The sequence below is a fragment of the Actinia tenebrosa genome, unplaced genomic scaffold (genome assembly GCF_029948245.1).
Source record: "Actinia tenebrosa isolate PJP-AT-01 unplaced genomic scaffold, QUT_ActTen_1.0 PGA_scaffold0__85_contigs__length_37466705, whole genome shotgun sequence".
Taxonomy (NCBI): Eukaryota; Metazoa; Cnidaria; class Anthozoa; order Actiniaria; family Actiniidae; genus Actinia; species Actinia tenebrosa.
In genome coordinates, this window is record NW_028292569.1 from 19,430,329 (window position 1) to 19,449,464 (window position 19,136).

The 19,136-nt window shown below is 37.1% G+C and overlaps 2 protein-coding genes across 2 annotated transcripts; one reads left to right on the top strand and one right to left on the bottom strand.

Annotated features, from left to right (window-relative positions):
- The first annotated feature begins 581 nt into the window (after positions 1-581).
- On the top strand, positions 582-10,856 carry LOC116287032 (heterogeneous nuclear ribonucleoprotein U-like protein 1). The gene is made up of 2 exons (XM_031693645.2): positions 582-987; positions 5,804-10,856. The coding sequence occupies exons 1-2, from the start codon at positions 763-765 to the stop codon at positions 7,475-7,477; spliced, it is 1,899 nt and encodes a 632-aa protein (XP_031549505.1). The 5' UTR covers positions 582-762; the 3' UTR covers positions 7,478-10,856.
- Positions 10,857-13,195: 2,339 nt separating this feature from the next.
- On the bottom strand, positions 13,196-17,235 carry LOC116287034 (protein dawdle). The gene is made up of 2 exons (XM_031693647.2): positions 16,656-17,235; positions 13,196-15,580 (listed from the first exon to the last, which is right to left on the bottom strand). The coding sequence occupies exons 1-2, from the start codon at positions 17,107-17,109 to the stop codon at positions 14,796-14,798; spliced, it is 1,239 nt and encodes a 412-aa protein (XP_031549507.1). The 5' UTR covers positions 17,110-17,235; the 3' UTR covers positions 13,196-14,795.
- Positions 17,236-19,136: the final 1,901 nt, after the last annotated feature.

Genomic DNA, 19,136 nt, shown 5'->3' on the forward strand with positions numbered 1-19,136 from the left:
ACTTTAAAATGGGGTATTCCCTCAGTACCATCGTAGGGGTCTTACTCAAGCTGCAGCTATGTTAATTCTGATTGAAACATAAATCTTTGTTTACAGCGCTTCTCAATCACACAGGCGAAATCGTGAAAAAAAATTTCAAGACATAACAGAGTTTTGGTGGACACCAATCGAGGTGTTTCCCAGCATTGTCTGAAAACACAAAGCTTTTAAGGGCACATGCCTATTTATTTACTCTATGGAAATTGTGTAAACAAAACCTGGGCCTCCAGTGTCACTCTTGATACTGACTCTCTAAAAGTAACACCTTACCTTCAGGTTCCAAGCCAAACAACTCAAAGAATATAATTTTAAAAAAAGGCAAGTTTACATTCATGTCTGACAATAATTATACATTGATTATATCATGTTTTTAGGCTTTTATGGTTTAATTTCAGTACTACATTAAATAGTCGTTTTAACGGAATTATTAGATGTTCTTAACCATAATTGGTTGCTCCTGAGGGGATCTCCCCCATCCCCAAACTTATTTTCCCCTAAAGAAATCCTCCCTTTTGGGCTCCCTGTGTACTCAAGAGGTCTGGAGCCCTGTTTCATTGATGTCTTCCTTGTTTTGGTACTTTCACTATAAACTTTCCTAAAACATCCATTCCCTACCGATCAAAACTACTTTTAATGTTGCTACATCGTTAATTTTATTGTTTTTTATCAACCCATCGTTTTACTAAATTTTTAGCACGAAATCATTTGTTGTTACGGCATAAAATGTACGAACAACACCAATACAATGGCCAACATGGCGGACACGGATACAGACCCCCATATGTCAATAGTGGATTCTCTTGTCGACCCATTGTTCTGGATGATTACAACAGCGATTTAAACTTTGTGGTGGGAGCTGATGGGCTGACTGGTAGTTGTTTGCATCAAGACGGCTTTGAGTACTTATGGGCAGGCGCACGGGCAACACATGGCGTGTCTTCAGGAAAGGTAATAACTACTAACCACAATAATTAACTATGTCTGGTGGATTTTAAGGACTAGCATGAAAATCATCCGAATTTTAATTCAGCTGAAACTTTAATGGAACAACCTTTGGAGGTCTAATAATCACTGGTTAAGAGTGACTGTCTAAAAAAATACAATTTTTGTAAGGCTCAAATTTTCGAATTCGCTCTACTTTTGGATTTTAGTAGTGTATGATTAAATATGAAACGCTGTGTGGTTAGTTTTGAAAAATACTTTTTTGTTTTCGAGAAGAAGGGAAAAATCGGTTTGAGCTCCAGGGACGATTTTCGCTGCCAAAAAATGGCTGAAAATTGCTTACTTTCCCTTGGTCCGTGTATCAAAACTGGTCCGTGTATCAAATAGCCTTCCAGGCCCGTAGCTAGGATTTTTGTTGGGGGGGGGTGCTAATTTACAAAAAGTGGACCAACCATATACTTTATTTTTTAAAAGTCCCATAGGACGCATAGGTGTAGATAAATTATTAAAGTAAAATTGATTTTTTTTACTTAGTTTTACGTGAAAATATCATACCAGCCAAAATCTCACTTGCTTAAAAAGCGGACCTTTAGCTCGCGTGGGGGGGGGGGGGGGGGGGGGTGCGAACCCCCTGCACCCCCCTAGCTACGGGCCTGCCTTCTAATACCTTCTGCCAAAAAGTAAAACTCTTATTTGCTCATTAAGGTGGCTGCCTACGTTTGGAAAACAATTTAAAATTTTTTTAAAACTTCGATTTTCCGAATTAAGATTTAATGCTGATTCCAAATCTGGAAAGAAAAAAAATGGGTGTCCTGTGCTTGTTTTCGAGATAATCAGCATTTAATGGAAGCCAACAAAAAGACAAAGAAAGAGATGCATTGATTTGTTATATTTTGTAGTTTCGGTGCTCTTAAAAAATCTCATAAAGTTGAACAAAAATCCCTACAAAAATCTATTTTTTCATTTGTTAGAAATATAAACTTTTTCTAAAATGTTGATACTGTATAACCTAGATTTTTAGGAGTTTTACTTTGAATATGAGCTATTAAAAAATAGAGAGTCCCGTGCAAAAATTTGAGGGTTTTGCTTTTGTTGAAGCTCAAAACATGTATGGTTCGTCAATAAAATCTCAAGTAGATTTTTCAGCGGTTTTTGGGTGTGCGCACATCTTGGGCTCAAATGGAACATTCAAAAGTAAGAAGCATTTCATAAAAATAAAACTCTGACTTTTTTAACACAATGAAAAGCAAAGGGCACTGAGTTATAATGCTCGTCAGTGCACCCCGAAAACTGTGAGTTTCCCCATGTGCCACCTTTCCAAATCTTATGAGATTACAGTCAACAACTATTGGGAAACTGCTCTTTTGAAAAATTTATTTTTTATTTTGGGGAAATAATATTGTGCCCTTTTTGCGAGAGCTTTTATTTTGACTCATTAAATATGCAGAAATCCTTCTGTTTGGCGATTGCGTGACTAAAGACTTCTTGAAATAATAATAAATAGATAAATTCCCTGGAAAAATCATTGCTTTTCAAATCTAGTCTATATAAATAAAAGAAAACATTAATATACTAACCTTAAACAAAGGTTTTTTCCATTGCTCCACTCATTTGAGTTATCAAGAAATTAGAACTGGCAACCACTGGCTTGTTTACAACTGATTTCTGAAAATAACATCTATCAGTATCAGTTAAACAGTTTGTGTTTCTTTACAAATAACTAGTCAGATTCCAATAAGAAATATAAAGATCATATATTTAAAGATTATTCCACTGAAGGTTTAGCCAAATTAAATTTTATATATTTTTGTGCTAGTCCCCTGTTTAACAAAAGACTTCCCAGTAGGTCGGTCCTTTTGTCCTTTTGTACCTGTCCACCAGCATGGCCGCAATGTCTTTGTCTTTTGATCCTCTTGGCATTGGGTGAAAACCACTGCTGTCCACTGATCCCAAAGTTAGTCTTTCCTTGATGGACACCATGTTGTCTGTCTGTTAAAACTATTGAAACACACATCACGATATTGTCAACTTTCACATCCCCATAATGCCTTACGTTTTTGGAGGGTAACCAATCAAAAAACTTTCCCAAATTGAAAGGTTTCTTAATTGAATTTATACTATACCTGCTTTTATCTGTACAATAATGATTATCAGTTTATTCCAAGTTATTTTTGCGTGTACAGATCATCAAGAGTTTTGGTCTTACAGAAAATGTATTGACTTACAAATAAATATTTAAAATTTGCTAAACAGCAAAACTCCGAAACGAAACACCGGAACGAAACACCAGAACGAAACACTGGAACGAAACAGAGATAAATTCTTGATATTACAAATATGCAATAGAAAAATAAAAGAAATCAAAATACACGATGGTACAATGATACAAAAGCGATAAAGTTTACCTTTATGCCCGTGCTTTAGGATCTGTGATCCCTATCGATCGTTTATTGCCTTTTATCAACCATGTCTTTTCGCTGGCTATCAATGCAATTCTTTCTCGAATTTGAAGGATTTCAATGGTTCTTTTAATAAAACATTTATAGTCTTAGCTGCTTCTGTCTCTAGTGTCTACACCGAAAATAAATTGTGAAAAAAGCAAAAGTAATGTAGCCGTGTTACTTTAACAAAAGCACAGGAGGCCCATTTCATGACAAAGGAAACCCATTTCGGATACCAGCCTAAAAAGGCACATCTCTGATCCCTTGAAAATCCGAAAATTTTGTTCCTGATCCAACTACCTTTTTAGACAATGAAACTCGGATCTCGGAGCCCAAAAATAGCTAAAATGTGATCCCTATTATACCTCGTTTTACTTACTAATCTGATACAGTTGGACTACAATAAGCATTTACTTAACTTTACAATTGTACAGAGTCGCTATAGGTTATGGTAACTTGCGAAAACAACCTTAAGCTTTCCATCTTTTTATCTATCATTATTTAAAACACTAATAATCACCACCTGCAGTTTAGGAAACGATGTTTTATGACAGATTCCTTTATCAAATTATTAGTTTTCCTTTGTCAAGAGCCGGGCTTCCTGTGCTTTTGTTTAAATAAGCATGGCGTCGCCCGAAAACTTTTGTTTTTTCACAATTTTTTTTCGGTGTAGACACTAGAGACAGAAGCAGTTAACTTGTAATATCAAGAATTTGTCTCTGTTTTGTTCCGATGTTTCGTTCCGGTGTTTCGTTTCGGTGTTTCGCTGTTTAGCAGTGCCCAAAATTTACCTTAAACATCTTCAAGCTTCTATCTTTTTCTGTTTTTTACTTCTTCATTTTATTTTTGGATACCAAACAAGGTATTGTCAACATTGTCTGATCAGCCTTCAGCAAAATAAGTGGGTTTTTACCCTCTGGTTACCTTCCAAAGACGCAAAGGATTATGGGAATGTGAAAGTCGAGAATATGCCACTATGAACTCGCCTATTTTTTTTTTATTGTTTTTCTATTTCTCAGTTGTTTGTTTTACCACAAACAGACCTCTTTACCTTTGTATGCAAATTATTGCCCATTTCAGACCATGTGACATTCCCTTGAGAATTGTTCTTTTATGACAAACATTCTAAAATATTTAAATATAAAAAGAATCAACTCCCAAGCTTGCCATCACATGGTCTAAAATGGGACAACGAACATCAAAGGTAAAGGGACATTATTATTGTTTAATTTCTCTCACACTGATTGGTTATTTTACTACAGATTTCAGCAAACTACTGAACCGAGACAAAAAAACATGCCATGATTATGCCTCCAAATGTCTACGATTCTGCACAAAAACATCAAACTTTTAGCTTACATTCCTTCTCCATGTGTCAGCATCCTTTTGATAATTTGTGGTAATGAAAATTATCAAAGGACACCGACACGTGAAGAAAGGATCGCAAGACTAAACGTTTGATGTTTGTCTCAGTTGGGCAGTTTGCTGACACCCATAGGAAATTTATCATCAATAAGAGGACAGACAAACAAGCTTAGCTAATCACTAAATATTTCAAAAAAAATGTATGTTAGTGAATCTCTTATGTTAAAAAAAATGGAGATCCCTTTTAATCCTGTACTTTTATTGAACATGTAATGACATCAGCATATGATCCAAACTTTACGGTGAAACCATTGCTGTGATCATGATTCCACTTGAGTTTGGATCACATGCTGACACCATTTTCATGTTTGATAATAGTACAGACCATAAAAAGGGGGCCTCATTTTGCTATTACCACTTTTCTCTTTCTCAAATGAAAGATCGACGTTTATTCTTTTATTTTCCCATCTTTATCATGTATATTAATTACTTTGTTGTTAGCTGTTTAGAATCATATTTGGCAGATTTATCATAGGGATGTGTAAAAGTAATTGCATTACAAATTGATCTTATGGCTGGTTATTCACAGTGTTACGCAAGACATTAGGGACCTAAATAATTGACAAGAGTTTATGTACAGAAATGCTGGGAAGATGACGAGAGCATGTTTTCAAAACAGTTTTTTTGTGTGTGCAAATGACATCCTTGGCATTTTCATTCTCTTGCGGACAAGAAAAGGCACCAACTGACAACTAAAACTAATAACTGACATTGTACAGTGTAGCGAAGGTGGCAGCAGCAAGGACAATAGTGCATGTATGAATATATCATCTTCCCAGGGTTGCCGTCCTTGATGCTTGTCAATTCTTAAAGTACCAGGTCCTATTGTGTTCTAGATACAGGTAGACATTGATCAGGTGCTATTGCCCTGTGCTGAATAACTGATCGAAACTCTCTTGATTTGAATGATAGAAAAAGACTAGCAACTTACTTTATATTTCTTCTAATACTTTTAGGTTTGTTTTGAAGTAGTTGTGGGAGAAAAGCTTCCAGTAAACATGCCAGAAACTGAAAGAACTCCTCATGTTGTCAGAATTGGTTGGTCTACTGATTTTTCAAGCCTTCAAGTTGGAGAAGATGCCATGTCTTATGGTTATGGTGGGACTGGGAAATGCTCTGTCAACAACAGATTTTTTGATTATGGTCAGCCTTACTCAACTAACGATGTTATTGGATGTTACATCAATTTGGATGCTAAGAGCATTTTCTTTACTAAAAATGGTCACTATCTTGCTGAAGCTTTTCGTCTTGGCCCTGAGACTCAAGACATTGTGTTTTATCCTCATGTTACCATGAAAAACATGAAAGTTCACATGAATTTTGAACGTCCATATTATCCCCCTATAGAAGGCTATTCCATGATCCAGCATGTATCACCTAACCTCTTGATACGTGCCACAGGTAGCCCTGACACACGTAAAGATTGTCAAGTTATTATGATGGTAGGTGTACCAGCTTGTGGCAAGACATTCTGGGCTAAAGAGTATGCAAATGAAAACAAGCATAAAAAATTCAACATTATTGGAACAAATGCCATCATAGATAGGATGAAAGTGATGGGACTTGCTAGACAGAGAAACTATCACGGTCGCTGGGATGCTCTTATCAAACAGGCTACAGATATCCTAAACAAAATCCTGAAAATTGCACAAAATAAAAATCGAAATTACATACTGGATCAGACGAATGTGTATACTGGTGCCCGAAAGAGGAAGATTGGTTGTTTCCATGGTTTTCATTGCATTGCAGCTGTTGTGATCAATAAAGATGAAGTCCTACAATACAGAACTAAGAAACAGGAGAAGGAAGAAGGGAAGATTGTACCTGAAAGTGCTGTTATGGAAATGAAAGCCAACTTCACCCTTCCCACTCCTGGTAATGGTTTTGATGAAGTTTGGTTTATTGAAGAGAATGAGCAGAGTTCAAAAAGATTGGTAGAACAGTACAACAGGGAAGGCAAAGAATATAAAGAACGAGTGCAAGAAAGAAATGTTCAACCAGCCAACAGTTCTGGTCATGTTTCAAGTAATACTAATGTTGAAAATCCTCCAGTTGATCCAAGAGCTCCAAATCAGGCTGGATGCAGTTCCCACAATCCAAGAGTGTATCATGGCCATGACTCACGCCCATTTGGCTTCAATACCCCAAGGGATCCTTTCAATCCACCACATGTAAGACCTCCGGCAAGCTTTCCCTTATCACATGAGGATCACATGAGTGGTACAGCTAGACATAACCCAGAGAGAGGAGGATATAGCATGGGAGGTAGTCGATATTCACCATATGATGCACCACGTAGGCACATGTATGATGCATACCAAAACCATCAATATTCCATAAGCAATCAACAGCAGTACAACAATAGAGGGTCATACACTCAGCAGTATACACAGGATTATGGAAGGTCCTATGCATACGACAGACAAGAAGTCAGTGTTGAGTATTATTCAGTAGAAGAAACCAGACAACCAGGATGTAACCAATATGAGCACCTCACCCCGGGTATTATGCGTGAACCAGTAGAGAATGAATATCATGACTATTATCATGAGAGGCAGCAGTATGGTGGTCCCAGAGGAAGCCAAGGTTATCCAACACGCTATCCATACAACAGGGGATCAAGGTACTGAATAAGGTGTTCAATACTTAGAATTATTGTACTTGAAAAGCCTTTGAAAAAATATACGTATTCCAGGTGATCTTGGAAAGCATGCAATGCATGATTTTCTGACTTGAAAAAGAGTCAATCCCTAACATGACTGCGCCTAGAGTCCTGCATGAGTTGGATTTGAATATGTATTCTCTTGAAATGTAGTGCGAAATATTGGTGAAAAGAAGTCATAGCTGCACATTTGAAGTCTATAGTAATGTTTTGAGTTATTTACGAGTAAAATTTTTATGAGAAAAGCTTATTTTAAGTAAGTGTTTATCCGATTTCGTAATTTGTATAGCCAACAAAGTTAAACCTTACAAAGTTTTTCATTTCGACAATGATTGAAAACTTGATATTCTCAAATTGGTATTAAGTAGTAACGTGTATGTACGTATATTAATATTTTTAATAACAATAAACCTTTTTTTGATTTAAAAATGTGATGTATTTACGTGCTTTACTTGTGTTATGTCCTTGATTATTCCCGATCCACACATTTCTTGTTTTTTTTCCTGCTTCTCAAGGCGCAGAAGTTCTATTGGGATTGATTCTTTTTCAGCAAACGCTAATTTTTCGCCATCTGATTGGCTAATCGATTTCCGTCAGATTGCCTGGTTCTTAGAGATATGCTTTTCAGCACATTAGTTAAATTACTCAAAATGATGCAGTTGCATTTGTACAGTATGCTGACAATCTAGAGAGAAAATAACGAGCTTAATTAACTAGCAATGAGCTAAAAAGATATAACTAGCTAAAAGCTAGTGTGAGCTGCGTCGGTGTTCCTAATGAAACAGTAATGATGAAAAGGTAAATTATACACCGTGAAAAGATGAAAAAACTTACTGACGTTTCGGATGCTAGTCCTTCGTCGGAGTAAAAGAGGAATGAGCTGTTTATTTATGTTTACTGTAGATTTTATTTACTCAGTAAAATTGTTAGATATCAGGTATTTCGATGAAATTAATAAAACAGAAAAATATACTTTAGCTAGGAAGAACATGTTAATGTTAGTAAAATGGTAAAGTTTGAAGGAATTAAGTTCAAAACTTACAAAGATATGACTTTTAAAATGCATCTCTTGCCTTCAACAAATGTTTGCATACAGAATTTTGATTTTCAAAAATTCACATCTTTGCAAGTTTTCAGCTCCCTTAAAATTTCCCTAATTTTAACATGCAATTTCCAGCTTTGATAATTGTTTTTCTGTGAGTTTTGGAGGCCCTTTGAAGTAAATGATAAAAGTTTATTCAAACCAGCTGTGCCATAGGGTCCCATCTATAAATAGGAAAAGACAGTTACCACAGGTAGCCCTGTGAAGAGTTAAATGCATTATACTAGCTGGTTTAAGATGTAAGGTGGTCTGATCCATTTATATGTATCCAGCTCACGCACAGCATGAAGGGAATGACAATGACTCAATTCATGGTTCCGTCTCCCCTTACAGTAGTTACCGTTGCTATGTCCCAGAAGCTTAACAAATTATCTAGAATATACTCAGAATTTAACACTCTGATGGAAGAAAATTGATTATGAACTGTTTCTATTTAATAATCATTGTCATACACCCTTCTCATAATGGCTGACAAGTGCACGAAAACGAGGTCACACATTTATTATTTCACAATAAAAGATAAAATTACATGAGATGACTTTAAAGAAGAAAAGTATAAAAAAATGACCTTTGTTTTGATCTGAATTAGTGCTAACAGCCTTTATTTCGAATGAGCAGCTTGGCTCAACCTTGCAAGATGACTGGGTGACCTTGTTTCCATGCGTTCATCAGCCATTATGAGAAGGGTGTATAATCCTTGTCATTTTGTAGCTATTTTCTGAGTTAGAACAATCAATTATGTTTTACTCGAGCAGAAACCTTTGTTTTTTTTACAACTTCAACTAACATGTTCTATAAAGGAAATAACAAAGAGGTTATTGAAACAGGTTCTTTATGAACAAAATATGTTTTTTTAGATCTAAATTCATTTAATGTGTATGGAAGACTAGGAAGGGCACAGAGCTTTAATAAACATAAAAAGTCTGGTTTTAACTAGACTTTTCAAAAAGCCTTAGATAGTTAGCCACAGCTTTCTTTTCAGGCTTGCCATTGTAGAGTTTTTAAATTTAGTATTTTTGTAGTTCTTTCTTTAGTTTTTACCATGACACTCGTCACCTTGGGTGCTTAAACATTTTGTAAATATTAAGAAACTTGTTAATAAAAACGATATATAGTTTTAGTATAATTTTAAACTTGAATATAGTTTCTTGTGCTTTGATTGCTTGACTGCAACCAGTGATTATGAGACAATATTTACTACTCAAGTGGCGATTATGAGATTTCCCAAAGTTTGCCAAAGTGGAAGTAATACTAAAAGGTTTTTTATCCTGAATTTTGTCTTTTCTCTGATATTCAGTTCTATAATTATACTAAAACATTTATAACTTCAGGCTCAGTGAATATGGGGAATATGTACCATGCTACTCGAAGAGACATGTCTTGGTAAAATTCCTGGATATTCACTTTACCTCAGCAATCATTAAATATATTCACTGAGGATTAATTGAATCCACTAAGCATGGATATTATGAAAAGTTATATGGTTTGATACAGTTAGTTAATTTTCTCAAAACGTTTGTGTATACATTTCTTGGATTAGCTGAAAGGGAAGATTGATTAACTTGTAATAAATTATTACTACTTAATCTTTTCTGAGACAGTAGTAAATATGAAACATTCTGGTTTAGCCATAGTAACTATGGGTTCAGCCTCTTCTTTCTTCCAGTCTTCCCAGCTCGGCCAGAAGGCACGTTGTTCACTTGGGCTGGGAGGTGGTACTCCAATTGAAAAAGGCCAGGGATGTTCCTTGTTCCTTTTAGGATTCCAAATCTGTGACTTAATACCTCTTAGGGTGTAATTAAAAGGACCAGTAGAGAGTAAGCCGGTGCCTCAGGACGTTTGTAAAGTAATAATAATATATACCTTATGTTAATAACAGCCAAAATAGTAGTTGTAATATGCTGGGTTATCAACTGATGTCTCTATAAAATTATTAGTTGCCATGTCCATCTGGACAACACTTGGGTCCCATTTATATTTTTTAGGGGGCATTATTTTCAAAATTTCTAACTAGTGTCCCTGCCCTTGTACATATTAGAGTACCTCCCCCACATCCCTGCTTGCTTATTAATATCAGAAAAGATTTAAGGCCTCCTTTCAGGCCCTGGTGTAAAAGGGAGCACACAAAATCTTGTAGTTTCGCATATTTGCATTGCTATAAGCTACATATATTTCTAATCTGTAGAAAATGATAGAACCTTGTATTACAGGAAATAGTAGAAATAAAGTCAAAAGAAAAAACTCTTGCTATTTTGATTTTTAATTATTTTGCCATCTTCCAAGTCTATGCCTCAATCAGTAGGATATCCATTCGTGCTTTCTCACGAAAAATCGAAGCAGAGAGGGTCTGGGTAAGAGAATAATCAGTACAAAGTTTATAAGTTCCCCAGTAGTCTCTTGCACAGACATGCATGAAGATGGGCCAGATAGACTGCGAGAGTTGTCAAGCGGTCAAAATAAAGGCTCATCATGAGTAGTAAGACAAGGTAACCACTGTTGTATTCGTAAATGGAATCTAAAATATCTTGAAATATGTTACATGGTCATGATAGTAGGTGAGGTGTCGCAGGGGCGGATCCAGGAAGGGGTGACTATTATATACGAACGTTTTACCAGGAATTCGAGAAAAGGGAGGGGTGACTGTTACTAACGTCATACTGAGAAATGGTGAGCAAGGGGGCTGAGAAAATTAGATGGTTCCACGTGCGTACATGGGTTGTCGTGGTGGAGTTCCTGTGGTTTCTGCGGGAACTTTCATGCCAAACTTTACCGCGCTTGCTTGTTCGAGTGTGTACCACAAAAATCCAAACACATTTGAATTCATGTAACAATTTTTTTAGAGGATGCATGAGGGGATAGTAATAAGTGACACAAATGGAACTACGACTGGTACACTGGGAGCCGGTCACGCCGGCCTTTGAGGGAGAAAAACAGCCCTGGGCAATATGCAGTTGTTTTTCTTCAAGTTTTGAAAACTCGGTAAGTGTACATTGATGATCTCCTGTCCAAACGCTATATTATAAACCTTCTTATTACACATTTAGGGTCGATATCAGTGATAAAATACATTTTATCATTTCTTCGACCCTAAATGCATAATAAACAGATTATTACATGTTAAGAGCATGATATCTCTTCTATTCACTCTTTTTCATATGATATAGCTCACTCTCTCGCGGACTCACTCGTTTGCGATATTATATGGAAACTAAGCTCTTAACATGGGATAATCACTCTATATATCAGTAATTGAATTCTGAGTAGATACGTATATAACCGGCTCACGGCCAGTTTAACCCTTGCCTCCTTATATCATCATTGGGGAACTTTCTTAAAACGGGGTTGATAACTAGAGGGAGATTGATAACTACTGTAGATGGCAACCTGGACATTTCTTTTGTTTAATTTAGTTGAGTGAAGGATAACCCCCCCCCCCCCCCCCCCCCAGTGAACAAAACACACATTACATGATATTATGATATATATAGTTGCTTTCCAGAAAGAAGTTTCGCCTCCAGCATGCATTCTGAAAATTATCATGTTTCCAGATTAATACCTCACATACCTGGCCTTGATGCAAAGTGATGATTTTACTCTGAAACTAGTTTTGCAATGTGGTGTTGCGAGACAAGTCATGAATGGTGTCATTCACGCAGTGAGGGAGCTTGTAAACTTGGCTTGTAACAATTATAAACCGTAGTAGAGGGGGGGAGGGGTTATTTGCAGTTTCGCAGCGCCTAAGAAGTGCGATTTTTACCATACAGCGATGCTGAATTGGCGAGAGAGCCGATCGTTGTGTTTCCGGCATGTCCACACCCCTAAGATATAATTTAATCAAATTACCAAAGATTTAATGGCCGATTGAATAACTAACCAATAGGCTAAATACGATGTTGATAGTTTGAAAAGTGCAAAAACCAGTTGCACATGGAATCTGAAAGGGCGGTATGAGTATCAGGGACGGACAAAGTGGCCGGTGGATGGAATCTTCACAAAAGCTAATGCGCAATACCCCTACCCCTTGTCTCCCGGCACACTGATCAATACGCAGTCGACTGGCGGGGGTGGTTTCATGATCAATTATTAAGTAGATTAAAATCGTTAGTGGCATGGAATAATGTCAAAGTCATCATTACTGAATGCCCACCGCGTATTGTTTTCTAGTTTCGTCTTGCTTAATTTCTCAGTAAACGGTAATACATATACATGTATCAACATTGGCATAGTGAGAGGGATAGTTTGGGAGGGCGGGCGACCCCCATAAAGTTTTACTGCAAAGTTTTGAAAGGAGCTTATGCTTACGCGTGTTAGAGTGACCACAGTTAATCCGTGAAACACTAATTACTAAATAGTACGAAATAGTTCTATTAAACTATGGAATAATATTTCACGGATATATTGTTCGCACTCTATTTGGCTAGGAAAATGTACTTCACATCCCCCCTCCCCCCTACCAACCCTTTATGGCCGACACCTCGCTACGCCCCTGTATACCAATAAGCTGAGGATGACCGAAAGAGTCATAACCCCAAAACGAAAGAACGTGAGTCTTAAATAGAAAATAAAATCACAATCATGCAAAAAGAGAGAGTTCATATTTTATTTCCATCACCGATAACTATTATCAGATCATCTAAGTAACACTTCAAACATTTGGTTTTGACGTCTTGTCCTTTGTAGCTAAAAAGTACAACTCAATGATATATTTGTAAATCTTGTTTCTACCTAAATTATTTCCTAAGTTTCGTAAAAGGAGCCTATTTTTTACCCCTATCGTGTTTGAAGCTTTTTTGTTCTTTTCCAGCATTCGTGCTAGCCGCGACACTATTGAAAGAAATCATCTTGTCTATGGTTCATGGCCTGGTAATCAGTAACTTGAGTAGGATACAATGTTTACTGATTTCAGAGAGTTCGAAGATCAATGATATGAATGGAATTCTATGGTCAAGGGGGCGTGACCCTTGTCTAAATAACTTTACAATTAATCGATTAAATCAAGCGATGCCGGATTTCTCACATTATCGCTAAATATAAGAAAAAGGTTAGGATAGGATCAAACATGGACCTCTATGTGTATCATATGCTTACTTGAAAACCTTAAGTCGTGTCGAATCCCCCTCACCAAGCCATATTTTAGTCATCTTTCATTGCATGGTATTGTCTTGTCGAACGTGGTGAATTCTCATGCTGAGAATAAGGACAAAAAGCCTCAATACGTTAAGATTACCCCCATTAATGTGATGGATTATAAATTCCACAAACAACTTTGTTATCTATAATTATCTAGACACATTCTTTGAAAGAAAGACTGACTGAGATTTCACTGAAGAAAATTTACGTACATCTAACTCCTTAGAGCTACCAACTTATAGTATGAATTGTTTAAACGATTCGATCGTTACATACAAATAAAGTGAGCCAGTTTATGAGAGTTTCAGAGATGTAGGCACCTAACGCAGCAAAACACTACAAGCTAGAGATTTGGATTTCGCTACAATGTCCCTCTTGGACTTCTCACGTATTTCAACAAACGCTGTGAGAAGAAAACTGCACAAAAACGACCTCTAGCTTTTGCCAAAGGTCATAGAATTTTCTCAAAATAACTAGATAATAGCATTTTTTCCCTGCATGGGATATTTAAAAAATCCATTGAAACGACGGTATTACGACAAAATCGTTCTCAAAAAAAAAAAAAAAAATCTTAAGCTTGTTCTTATTGATTCTTTCCGTACGAGCGTAATGAGAAAGTATAAACCTTGATAGAATCCTCAGGTTGGGCGACACTCGACTCTCCCATTTCATTCTGATATTATATTCTAAAAAGTTATTAATTTCACGAGATATACCTACAACCGTTACTATGAAATTTAGTGTTCAACGTATATTGGCAGATTTTGGAAATGCTTTTTTTGCGCGTTTTCTTTACTAGAAAGCTGACACAATACATTTAAAAATTGAATGCCAAGAGCAATCACGTCCAGTGTTCATGGCTTGTACACGTTCTATACATTCATTGCAAATTCCTGGCCAAATACTATCGTACTAATGTGATCTATAAAATGAGTCGATGAGAGGACACTTTCATTATCTCCTACGCCACAAGTACAAAGTCCATTTTCTGGTTCTTTCTCTTGAATGCTGCATGCGCACACTGGTTGATTGATGTGGAAGAGGCCCTAAGACACTATGAACAACCACACTCATCTACTATCATGTTAGGCACATTCTCGTGAAAAAGATTCTCGTCTTTGTCAAAATAAATCAGAGATAAGCCAAATAACTTGGTAGGGGAGCAGCAGGGAGCGATCTCACGCTGTTGATTAAGCATGGCCACTTTTTGTAAGATATCTGTATGGTGGTAGACTGGAAGAACATGGCCATAGCACGATCCAGTGCAGTAGTTTGCATTGAATCCTAATGGTGCCATAATCCAGTTGTGCCATCCCATGTCTTTAAAAGACACATAGAACTGCTGGCGACAGCAATCTTTCATTCCTGGCCTGCAGTTAATGGCTCTTTTCTTCCTGGAACTCTTTTTAGCGGTTGCCAAATCGAGTACCATAAAGGGGCGTTGCTGACCTCGGCAAGCAAAGGGCTCATTAGATGATAAACATCCAGCGCAAGATAATTCTAACGTATGGATGATATTAGTACGATTTAGTGATTTGTTCTTGAATGTCCTCGTTATCCATGAATCTACGATAGTTTTGACGTCAACGGAGACCCAGCCTTGATCTTTAGACTCAAGTTGTTTTTGGATTGCGTTTCGGGCCTTTGACTTTCTGCCTTTGGAAATATTGGAATCGTAGTCCGCTACCCTGAGCGTCTGTCCTCTGAATACTACTGTCGATCGATAAACCCAAAGAGTAGCTTTCAGAATGTCGTTCTTGTAAATCTTGTTGGAAAAGTGAAAGTTAAAATGCATTTTCCTGGACATTCTGGTATTTTTTCTGCTGTGTGACGAAATAGCTTTAAAAAGAACAAGATGTTAACATGTCAATGTACATACATGAATGTCGATATATAGACAAAACATTCATGATATATTTAGAGAAGAATGGGAGTTGCTTTATCTCTAAAAGAGACTCGAGAGCAATTCATTTAAACAGCCCGTCTTCTATTTCAAAACTCCATTTTTTAAGAAAAGCTTTAAAGAATTTCTAAGTTTGCGACGTAGGTTTTAGATTTTGAATTAAAAACAAATTATAGAGCGACAAACACTCAGGAAAAAATTGATATCCGATGTTCATTAGAATCTTAACTTCTAAGTGACTCACTGGAATGCTGCTTCACATTTGAAACTGTCGAAAAGGATTTCCTTATCCGATTCCAGCAAAAAAATATGCTCTGTAAAACACTAGTAGTGGTCACAGATATGTTGGCAAGCACATTATTACTTGACCAAGAATTGGCATAGATTTGTAGAAATAAAGACTACGGGCTTTTTAATTTTAATTTTCCTAAACGTTTGGCAAACAAAAAGTAATGACATTAACAAATGAAGTGTTGAAAACCATTTTTCCATCAATCTCGTCAAGTGAGGACGAAAAGACGTAGAGTCTCTGGTTGAGGTGGAAAGTTCAGAGCCTTGCCTGAAGATTTGCGTAACACTTGAAACCGATGCAATATCTCGATGACATTTGCGCAAATCTCAGCCAGCAAAATAAAAACCCATTGAACCTCTCAAGCACGCTTCTTTGGTGAAAATCTAATTGGTTTTGATAAGGTATTTATCTGTGGAATTATGTTTTTCGGGCAACGTAATACAAGCGCAGCGAACTATCAAAAATTACGAGAAATTAAATGTTAGTTTCGTGCAATCGTCTGTTGACGCTAGTTTGGCTTCGCAGATGTCACTAATACACTATGCACGCAACAACAGGGAATGAGATTTTATTTCATATGGATATGAATACTTGAACGAGATCGATCTGGCTTAACGAACAAATAACAAAACATTATTTACGCGCGCCCAGAATGACCTTACTCTACTCAAGTTAGATAAATTGCTCATACACACGAAATAATCTAAAACAATTCTTACCCTTTGTTCCAAGTACAATAACTTGCGCTGATTTGGCTTCTTGAGCGTCTACATCTTCTCTCACAAGTGGTGTTTCCAGGAATTTTGCGTCGACCAATGGCAACGGAATCGCTCGTTTTGGTCGCTGGATTCTGGGTTCTTCGTCCATATGTAGTTTGTAAAGTATCTGTCGTTTAATCATCTCGATCCGCAGTTTGTATTCTAAAGATCCCTTTATCGGAGGCGCTCTAACACCACATCGTTTGCAGCCTCCTCCGATGTTCATGTTGTCGTCTAATGAGTCGGCTGTTGTGCTATTGTCTGGAATACTCTGATTGTTAGTAAAGGACGCACCGGGAGAACGAGGCACGCGGATCTTGTGTGTTTGAACATCTGCATCAGATGCTGTATTTTGCGCCGAGACAAAAAGTCCTTGGGTTGTTGCAAATGAGAGTAACACCAATACCGGAAGCATTTTAGCGTACACTTATAAACCCCTTTCGATGGCTGCTAGCGGAAGACGTCTGATATTCGGTGTATTTGAATTGACGCGAAATCTGTTTGCAACACTCGTGGACCAGAAAAATGCAGGAAGCAATTTATGGGCACCCAATGAGCTATTGGAATTCAAAACTGTGACCCTTCATCATACGTACTTGTCAGCACTTAGTATTTTAACCAATCAAAAGTGTTGATGCATGAAGCAAGATTAAAATCTCTTTGTTAATTGTACGGCTTGAGCCATGTGACATCGTTTTACAAAACTATCATCAAAATCATATCTAACGAGTTTCGCATGCTACAGCCATTGGAAGATGTGGCCAAAAAAACTTTCTTGCATTGTTCTTGCAAATTGATCAAATATTCTGAATACTTTTCTATAAGCATCTGATATCGCCACTACGACCTATCGCAGTTTGTTTTTTGTCTGTCAACGGATATTCAATCAGACAATCGATAATCACATTTACGGTGCCAACGAGTTTCTTACCTGACAAGCAGATTGACACACTCTCAAGGAATGACAGTTGACTCCGAAGCCTCAAACCGTTAATACAAATAAATCATTGCCAATCGTGGGGCGTGAGGGGTGAGACTTCACAAAAGAAATATTTTGTACAGCATCTGTCTTTTCTAAGTGCATTTTTCCATTCAGAAAATTTTGTAGTATTGATCAAAAATGACACACCAGTTAAATATTGTGTTTAAAGAACTATTGACACTGATGAGGAGAGGCGCGCGCTGATGCGACAGAGTTTAGCAAGCTAGACGTTCTGTACCTTATACGTCATTATGTACGGTTTAAATGACGTTTGTTCTATAAACGGTTTGCATGCTGGTTATCGCCACTTGGCCTGTTCTAAATGCATAGCACATCTAACGTATTATCAGTATTGTATCAACGTTAAAGATCCTAGATGTCTGCTAGACCAGGTTTATAGTCGTAGGCTCTAGCTGTGTATTTTTAGCTACAAGTGGTATATCGATATCAGCATCTGAAAGTATGAGACTGTTTCAAGTGACATTTTGTTGCAGCTATGGTAGACCATTAGACGTCTCTTTGAATCAACACTCTAATTATCTGTCAGCAGAGGGATCAGAAAATGTGCCCCACAGTCAGATGCTGCACTATCACATTTGCAAAGAGTGTTTGGGGTAAATCTGCGCTGTCAAACCTCGGATCGGAGGAAGGTAAAATAAGCACTGATTGTATTTCTCAGTTCTTTCTCAGTCATTGAAGATCAAAGCGACTTGCATGTCTGAGGGGCTCGCTGCTTTAATCGTTGGAATATTTTTAACTGTTCTCGTGTTTTCATCTGCATGAATACCTTGGAAATTGCTCATGAAGCTAGAAGTAATGAAAATGTATTTTTAAGCTATAAAATACATACAAACGCATAGTTTACCTTATTTAGACTGTTTGCTTTGTGTTATTTGACACTTGGTATCAGTAACAAAAGACATTTATTACACTTACACGTGTTGCTTTTTCTGCTCACGCTGATTGATTTCGAATTCTCGATCCATCCATCCATTAACCTGCGAGCAGAATCTCCTTTTAACTCCTCTCGCCCGTAGCTAGAGGATCGGAGCTAAACCGGAGACTCTGCTCGCAGGGTATCCATACATCCATCCATAACAATTAGAAACATTCAGGAAATATTATTTCCTCATTTGAACAGAAGAATAAAGCACCAATATTAACTTTTTAAATCCGCTACATTGCACTTTTAATGATTGCCTCAGATTCAGATAAGTATTTGGGAGGGGCTTTAGTTAGCAGCATCATTTTTGCGCATTGCTTTAAATTTCTCCTTCTCTCGTTCCTCGTGACCACCTTCGTTTCTTTTAATCTCTACAACTAGTGTATTTCCCCTTTTTCCGAGCATTTTGCATAACCTATGGTCTGTCTGTCTGTCTGTCTGTCTGTATAGCTGTTTGTTCGTTTGCAACTGGTTTACTGCTACATGTGACATTTTAGTCAAGTAAAATAAAAATAAC

Bases quoted from the DNA above. Each gene is read 5' to 3' on its own strand.
- LOC116287032 (XM_031693645.2), top strand. From the start codon at position 763: ATGTACGAACAACACCAATACAATGGCCAACATGGCGGACACGGATAC. The intron at 988-5,803 runs GTAATAACTACT...TAATACTTTTAG, and splicing joins ATGGCGTGTCTTCAGGAAAG to GTTTGTTTTGAAGTAGTTGT.
- LOC116287034 (XM_031693647.2), bottom strand. From the start codon at position 17,109: ATGCTTCCGGTATTGGTGTTACTCTCATTTGCAACAACCCAAGGACTT. The intron at 15,581-16,655 runs GTAAGAATTGTT...TTCTTTTTAAAG, and splicing joins TATTGTACTTGGAACAAAGG to CTATTTCGTCACACAGCAGA.